This window comes from Erigeron canadensis, chromosome 7 (assembly GCF_010389155.1).
Source record: "Erigeron canadensis isolate Cc75 chromosome 7, C_canadensis_v1, whole genome shotgun sequence".
NCBI lineage: Eukaryota > Viridiplantae > Streptophyta > Magnoliopsida > Asterales > Asteraceae > Erigeron > Erigeron canadensis.
The window spans coordinates 32,909,637-32,918,243 of NC_057767.1; the positions used below are offsets into that span (position 1 = coordinate 32,909,637).

Here is an 8,607-nt window from a genome sequence, read left to right on the forward strand (position 1 = left end):
ACTCTAATATTAACTAGACTCAGTATGAAAACTTCAAAAAAACGTTTCGTTATCTATGGAAAGTTCAAGGAAAAGTTTCACTCGTGTTTCGTACACGGAAACGTTTCCATGGAGTTTCTGAAACGAGTACGGCTACTTGTTTGAAGTTTCGGTGCATCATAGGGTTTTGTCATATTTCACCAAAATGGTTTGTGTCCAAATCTTTTAAAAATGTCTCAAAATCATTATAAAATCTGTTATGCATATAGTTATAAACAATACGCATGACTTTCACCCTCTTGGCCCATTCTCTTTAAGCTTTTATCCATTTAGGCAACGTACTTATTTTATTTGCGTTAGTGGTTAAATACATCTCGACCAACTATTTTTTTTTTTTGAACATTCCGACCAACTAATCTAAATGTGAATGGATGAGATTTCCACTTCTAGACCATTTACTCTCCACTAATGTCATATCTAGGACCAGCAAATGCATCAAATTTATTAGGAAAAGTTTTATGTATCAAAAAGAAATGGGATTTTCCGATAAGTGAGGCATGAGCGATGAAGATTTCATCTATCATCTACGATATGCTAAAATCAAAGCATTATAGTTAACAACATTAAAAAGAAAAAGAAAAAAAACATATATTTTATAAAAGCTCCTAATCAAATTTAAGCAGGAAAAAAATAAAGTTTTGCAAAGTTCGAGAGACAAAACAAAAGTTTCAATTTGCATCACAATACGGTGCACCCTAGTGAAGTATCGTATTTGAAGCACAATAGAGGAAAATCATGACAAATAGAGTTGCTAATTAAATGTTGGGGACCATTACTAATTAATTAAAAGATAGAGCTATTTTAAACTTACTTTAACTTTCTAGGTAAAGTTGAAACAATTTGAACTATTGGATTAAAATTAATGGTTAAGATTAAAAATTTAAATTTGAATCTTGACCATTGATTTTAGTCTAATAGTTCAAGCTGCTATAAAGTTAAAACAACTTTAGAGGATCCTTATCCTTTTAAAAGGAACCACAAATAAACAAACATTTAAAGACAATCTCACTAGGCAAGATAGAAATTTTAATAACACTAGGTAGCTCGTAGCGTCACGTTGCGGGAACGCAGTTATCATCTTTGCACGTTTTATTCTTCAAAGACAATCTCACAAACACAACAACGTAAATGTGTTTACTACTATATTTTATATAAAACCCTAAAAAACAAAATAAATCAAAAATTTTTTTGTTGTTTCATAGTCACACAGGGTTCTGGTCTTGTTACTTTATGTTCCGGATAAAATTGATCCCTCGCGCGATGAAGTCCTAACTAGAAATCTCTTAAGAAAAGATGAGAAATTGTTTGGATTCGAGGCGAAATCCTTCTCCGCCGTTATGGAGTTATTCTGCTCTAATCTTCGAAATCGAAGGACTTCATACGGGCTGAGGACTTAGTATTGATTCATGCAAAGATGCTCCCCTAAAGCTGGAATAAGGGATTGTCCACTTCACTGCTCCGAAGAGCAATGGCTCTGTTGTTTTGCACGCCTACGGGGAGAGACTCAAAAAGTACCGATGCTCAATCGAAAGAAGAGATTTCCACTATATGCTTAACTCAAGCCTCAGGAATTCCTAGACACATATATGTCTTTTAAAGGCAAGGCCTTAACCACGTTTAAAAGTTGTTACTCCATCCAAACCCAAATGTATTTAATATATTGTCTGTTAAATATATATGGTTTTTTGTATTATCCATAGGCAAGTGGTTCAACTTCGTGAATTGTTGCGGTATCCGTTTTCTATCATTAAGGACAAATACATCCGTATCAAAAAGGAAATAATTTTTAATAAAGAAACACAAAAGTAAAAAAAAAAAAAAAACTGCAACAAAAAGAATTAAAATGAAAACAGATAAAATATATACAAAACAAAATTTCATAAAAAAGATAATTAAAATGTATCAAAAGCATAAAGTTATAATAAAAAGAAACATATTATGGAAAATGAAAGTTAGAAAACTAAAAAACTATATAAGAAAATTTAAAAACAAAATGTTTCAAAACAAAAACCCAAAACTAAAATCTAAACAAAAACTATAACAAAAAGTTTTTAAAAATTTTTTTATATTAAAATTTGATAGATAAATTACTTTTATATAGAATCAAAAAAGAAAAGTTAGAGACAATATCACAACCATAATAGTACGTTTACGTATACTCTTAAAAATAACAAAAAAGAAAAAAAAACGTTTAAAAAACCAAACAACAAAAAAAATTCAAGAGATCGAAAATATCAAAAATAATAATAATAATAATAATAATAATAATATATAAACCAAAATTTTTTAAATGTTATAAAAATCAAAAGATTAAAAATGTACGTTATAAAAAATTGTTAGAGAGCATAAAGAATAAAAATAATTATAAAATACAAAAATAGAAAACAAATATAAGATACATGTTTTTTTTTAAAAAAATGTTAAAAAGAAACATTCAAAGTATATATCATTTTCTAGAAAAAGATATAAAGTACATTTTATTTATATAAAACTAGCATGGTACCCGCGCGTTGCAGCGGGATACCATGGTAAAGACTTCAACAAAGTAATAGTAACAGATTGTTGGTTGCAACGACATTAGGGCTGCAGAAGGCGAGATTGGAGCGCGTCTATTGGAAGCATTGATGGAATTACCAGTAGTTTAAGGCTGTGTGTGCGAGCGTCGACGATGTTTTCTTTTGCGCGATGAAGAAACATCGGGCCTGTTTTTGCCATTTGAGGACACAATGTAAAGATCGAAAAGTTTGTTGATATTGTAGTATTAAAGTTTTGTGTGGAATGAAAGCTATTTATATACAACTCAATAAATCATGACATTTTATAATTATGGAAATTATTATGAATTAATTAAAAGATTGTTCCAAAAGTTTTGAAAAGTTATAAATTATATATTAATGGTGTCGTGAGTCGTTTAAAATTATGTATATATTGATAACAATGATTTAAAACTTACCATAAGTAGGTATTTTGTGCAGACATTTTGTTACTCGTTTCTTAAATTTGAAAATTATGTATTGAAAGAATGAATTAAATACTTACCATACGTATTATGTATTGATAAAAATGAATTAAATACTTACCATATGTAGCTGGTATTGATACGTTTTTTGCTTGGGATGATTTCAAGTGATTTGATTTGATATGAGGGCATAATAGATATTTTCCCCTTGCAACTTTCAACAGGGGGCTATATTCTTTAATAAGGAATATAGATATATAATTTGAGGGGATAGAAAGCAAAAAAAAAAAACAACAAGGGCCAAAGAAACAAAAATAAAATAAAAAAGAGACAAAATGTAATTTTGAAAATCAAAATTTAAAACAAAAAAAGGGCCACTGAGTTTTAAATTGGCGCCTCCCATTAATTGTAAAGAGCCCAAAGTCCATCTAAGTCATTTTTGTGTTTATAGTTGCTATAATGATGATATCTACAAGAAATGAATGTCAGGATAAAAATACCATTGTTCATATCCCTTTTCATGAATGAATGAATGGTATAATACGGTGTACCGTAGATGGAGTCAAGCCCTTTTGATGGTAGATACTTAGAGGGAAACTTGTGCAACTCAACAACTGTGACGTCGGCAGTACTGTGGTGATGGCTACAACTGGTGGTAGTGACGGCGGGGACAACTAGTCGATGGAGATGATGCTTGGCGGTAGCGATGGTGACAATAGCAACAATGAGTAATGTAGGTTATTGATGTAAAGATAATGGTTGTAAATAGATAATGTAGTTATTTTATAAGTTAAATTGTAGATTTTATAAATTAGTTCATTAAAGGTATTATTGAATGTATTATTGAGACAATATTATCTTTTATCTTTAAAAAAATTGAGTTAATATAAAATTGAAATGTCTATGTAAAATTGAATTAAAAGGTTTCAAATATAATTAAGATTCATCAATAAATAAAATATAAATCTACTACTTTGCTACCCTTATAATTTTCTACCTTACAATTGGCTAATTGAAAGAACATGAGATCGAGAGTTCTAACTTCAAATGTTCTCAGTACCTTTTAAGATGAAAGAACAAACAAGTTGGAGAAAAGAATTATGTGTTTTGTTTTGTCTTGCTTTTTTTTTTTTTTATGATCAATTTTATTTGTTTTTGTTTTTATTTTTTAAAAAGCTAAATTTCTTTATGGTCAAACTTATGCTTTTCTTTTGTTGCCCATAAGTCAATTTACTTACCATTATGAAATTTAGTCAATTTACTAAAAACAGCAAGTTAGGCCTCTCCTTATAAGGACTGGAGTCCTGGAGAGTCCTGAATGCTACGTCAGCAGGACTCCCTTCAGGACTCTCCCTGCCTATAAGACAGCTTCTTTAGAACTTCTTCGCCACATCATCATTTCTTTTTTCATTTATTTAATTAACAAAACACCATTCAAATATAATAAAAAAACACATTTTATTAATAACACACAAGTTACATTATTTAAAAATAAAAGACAACACAAAATTAATAAAACATAGTACTAGAAAAAAAAAACACGAAATACATAATCATTAAAATTATTCTTGGGTTAACATTAAAATTATTCTTGGGTTAAAATTATTCTTGAAGTTTTCAGTTATGTTGGTCCAGACACTTCTTTTGGTTCCTGGGTTAACATTTTCACCCTCTTGTATCCAACACCTACATAACAAAAGATCTTCTGATGTAGTCCACACTTGTTTTGGCATTTTGAAGTTGAATGGTTTGGAGAAATGAATTGATATGGTGTTTTGTTGTTGATTGATTGTTGTAAAATGATAAGGTTTAAATAGATAAAAAAAAAAAAAAAAAAAAAACTTAAAGAAGCCATTGGAAACAAAATTTTTAAAAAAAAAGTTTTTTTTTGTTTACTCACTCGTACGCTCCCTTGGCCCCACAACGATCGTCTTCAAGAGTCCTCACGAGGACTGAAGTGAGAGACGCAGCTTCCAGGACTCTCGCTGCCAACAACGTCTTCCGTCTTCGGCTCGCAGGACGCATGGAGGACTCTCCTATAAGGAGAGGCCTTAGTAGGGGGGGACATTTTTATCTTTATGAGTCGACGTTATTGGGCTACTTAATTAGGGACCAAAGGCCAAAGCACCCCTTAGTCAATCCGTGACTCCAGCTCTTTTATGGTTTGATAGCAGAAGTTTTGGCACACATCTATCATCTATGCATTAGATTACCTTACAATACTTTATTGTATAACAATCTACATGTCAGGCTGCTTGTTTGGTTTATTTTTCATGTTTCATTTCTCGCTTTTGAGTCTAGGTTTCCCATGCAGAGGAACTTGAAATCTCCCTGATGTGACCCGTTTCAAAGTGGTGCGATGCATTAAAAGTGAAATTGAATTCATCGTGGCCAGCTTCTGACTTCTTAAACGCAACGCATAACCTATAGTAGTTGCGATGCATTTGGCTTCCTTTCAGCTTCTACGCTTTATTAATTTCTCACTTGACATCCCCATTAACCATTTTCGAACAACTTCACTTCACTTGTATTCGTCGTCCTTTGATCATTTAAACTTTTAATTTATGTTAGCTAGCTCCAAAAGCACCAAGATCATATGATGAACCTATAAAATGCTTATGCAAATAATTAGGAACCAAAGCACATAAGTTGAACTTAAAATGCAAATATATATTAGCTAACTAATAAACGTGATAGAAATATATAATTTAGTTTGTATAATGGTATCACTATCACACCTCTAAAAAGTCACCAAACGTTGGTGTTTTTGCATAAATTCATATCAATAAGAAGTTGATGGGTTCAATCTACGTGCTTTGCATGAAAAGAAAAATTAAACACATTCTGATACAATCACACAATATCATCAGTACGTGTGATTGAAAACTACGATCACAATGTGTGTACGTGAATCACTAGTGTTTGGAAGTTACGATCACAGTGTGATTGATTGAAAACTTCGATAACAATGTGTATGAATTGAATCACTAGTGTTTGAAAGTTACAATCATAGTGTGATTAGAAACTACAATCACAATGCGTATGTAGATTCCAATCACAATGTGATTCAAACACAGTGGTTGAATACGGTAGTTAGGGGTGATGGTGGTGGCAGCAGCAGATGGTGGTGGTGCTAGAGAGATAATGGGAGGAGAGAGAAAACAAGATTGGAAGGGAGAAGGGATCTAGAAGAGAGAAAGTAGATCTCATGAAGGAAAATGGATGGTGGAGATTATTTTTTTGTTTTCAAGGAAATATTGGTTTTCAAATGAGCAAACCACTATATATAGAATACTATGAGTTAAGTTTCACTAATAGCTATCAATTAGCTCATAATGGACTTATCAAAAGAAGTTTACAGGATGTCTGAAGACGAGAAGGCGCTACTAAGAGTGAACCAAATAGCTACTCAAATAGTTCTTCCAATGGTCATCAAATCTGCTATAGAACTTGATCTTTTTGAGATTATGGCCAGGACTCCTGGTGGTCAATTTTCTTGTCATGATCTTGCTTCTAGCCTTCCTAGACAAAACCAACAAACCGCAGTTTTATTAGAACGTATTCTTCAGTTTCTTGCATCAGAATCCATTCTCACATCAACCCTTGTTGAGGATGAAAAAGGAGAATCTAAGAAGCTATATGGTATGACAGCAGTGTCCAATAAGTATGTTCGAAATGCAGATGGGACGTCTCATGCTTCACCGCTTTTCCTTGGCTGTGATAAAGTAATCTTGGAGTGTTGGTACGTAAGTTATATTGCATCTGGCTTAATTAACTTAATTAACTCATGAAAACTCGTTTGGATGTTTGGAACATCTTCAAGACATAACACATAAGATATACCCTGGAAGTGGTGGCCGGGTCAGGTGACGGGCCAACATGAAAACCCACACACTCCTTATGGGTAGGTAGAGATTGAACTGGCCCACACAACCTTTGTAATCAAATCTAAAGCACCCGGATGATACATCATGTGATTAAAAAACATTAAAGTCTACACTTTGGCGATTTTTAAGCCACTAGACCCGTTTCATTTTTACCTTATTTAGTTATCAATGATATAAAACTCAAATCTGACACTACATTTGCACATAACTAAGTGAAGTCTATCTCCATATCACTTGCATGTGGGCAGGTATCACCTGAAAGATGCAGTGGTTGAGGGTGCTACTCCATTTAACAAAGCCCATGAGATGAGTGCATTTGAGTACCTTGCAAAAGACAACAGATTCAATGAGGTATTCTACAAATTCATGCATGACAACACGAGAATAGCAATGAAGATGGTTCTTGAAAAGTACAAAGGATTTGAAGGAGTAAAAACCTTGGTTGATGTAGGTGGTGGTTTAGGTTCTAACCTTGAGCTTATTGTTTCCATGTACCCTGATATTAAAGGCATCAACTTTGACCTCCCCCATGTCATCAAGGATGCACCTCCATATCCAGGTATATACAGTTTACTAAATTAATGGGTAATTTTTGTTGGACTAACGACTTTAACGAGCAACTTCCATCCGGTCCAAGCTACTTGGCACGTTGCCTTTCTAGCTAGACTTCTTTGACCCAATCACAATCCAAACCTACTACCTTTAAAAAAAAAAAATCCAAATCTACTTGTTCATAACTGAATCAATCCAGATTGACACCTCCATGCACTGCCATTTTTATCCCATGATTCATGTTTTTCTGGGTCTTTTTTATCAATAAATGAGTCTCCTAGAGTCCTAGACATTGTAATTGACGATGAAAACTTGACGTTATTGACCAGGTGTAGATCATGTCGGAGGAGATATGTTTAAGAGTGTTCCTAAAGGAGATGTTATGTTCATGAAAGTGGGTACATATATACATAACCTTAATTTTTTATTGTAATTTTTTTATTACTTCACCGCTATAATTCTTGATTTTAGTGGATACTTCACAACTGGGGCGACAATTATTGTATCAAGCTTCTAAAGAACTGTTGGGCCTCATTGCCAGAGTGTGGTAAGGTGGTGGTGGTGGAAGCAGTCATACCTGACCCTAAAAGTGATACTAGTTACCCAAATGAATCTTCCGATACGGTATTTGCTTATGATATGCTAATGTTGAATTTTAACCCTGGTGGTAAAGAGCGAACTACAAAAGAATACAATACATTGGCAAAGGAGGCTGGGTTTACTTCTTTTCAAACAGTTTGCAGGGCTTCTACTTTCTGGATCATGGAATTCTACAAAAACAGTTGAATACTGATTGAATGTAACACCCTGGTAATCAGAGAAACACGAAGGAACTCTACGTTTGATTTCTATTTATATAATGCTAAATAAAACTTGTTTCGATGAAGCATTTTGAGCAGTTATCATAATGTGTTATTGTACTTTCAGTCGACTAGAGGTGACAACATTGTAAGTTATTATTCTAGTAGGTATGTATTGTATTGTTATACTAGTAGCCATGTACTGTATTGCACTTGAATTTCCAATCAGTATTGGTATAAAATATATAGCATAATAAATAAAAATATCTACAGTGACAAGATGGATGGGTCGGATAACTTTTTAGGGTTGTGTGAAAACGTGCAATTTTTTGTGCTGGCTTTGTCATACTGCACCAAAATGCTTTGTGTC

General features: G+C 32.8%; 1 protein-coding gene across 1 annotated transcript; it reads left to right on the top strand.

Moving 5' to 3' along the window:
- Nucleotides 1-6,333: 6,333 nt before the first annotated feature.
- Nucleotides 6,334-8,371, top strand: LOC122606654 (caffeic acid 3-O-methyltransferase-like). The gene is made up of 4 exons (XM_043779496.1): nt 6,334-6,740; nt 7,134-7,444; nt 7,767-7,831; nt 7,909-8,371. Exons 1-4 carry the CDS (start codon nt 6,334-6,336, stop codon nt 8,221-8,223), a joined length of 1,098 nt encoding a protein of 365 aa, XP_043635431.1. The 3' UTR covers nt 8,224-8,371.
- Nucleotides 8,372-8,607: the final 236 nt, after the last annotated feature.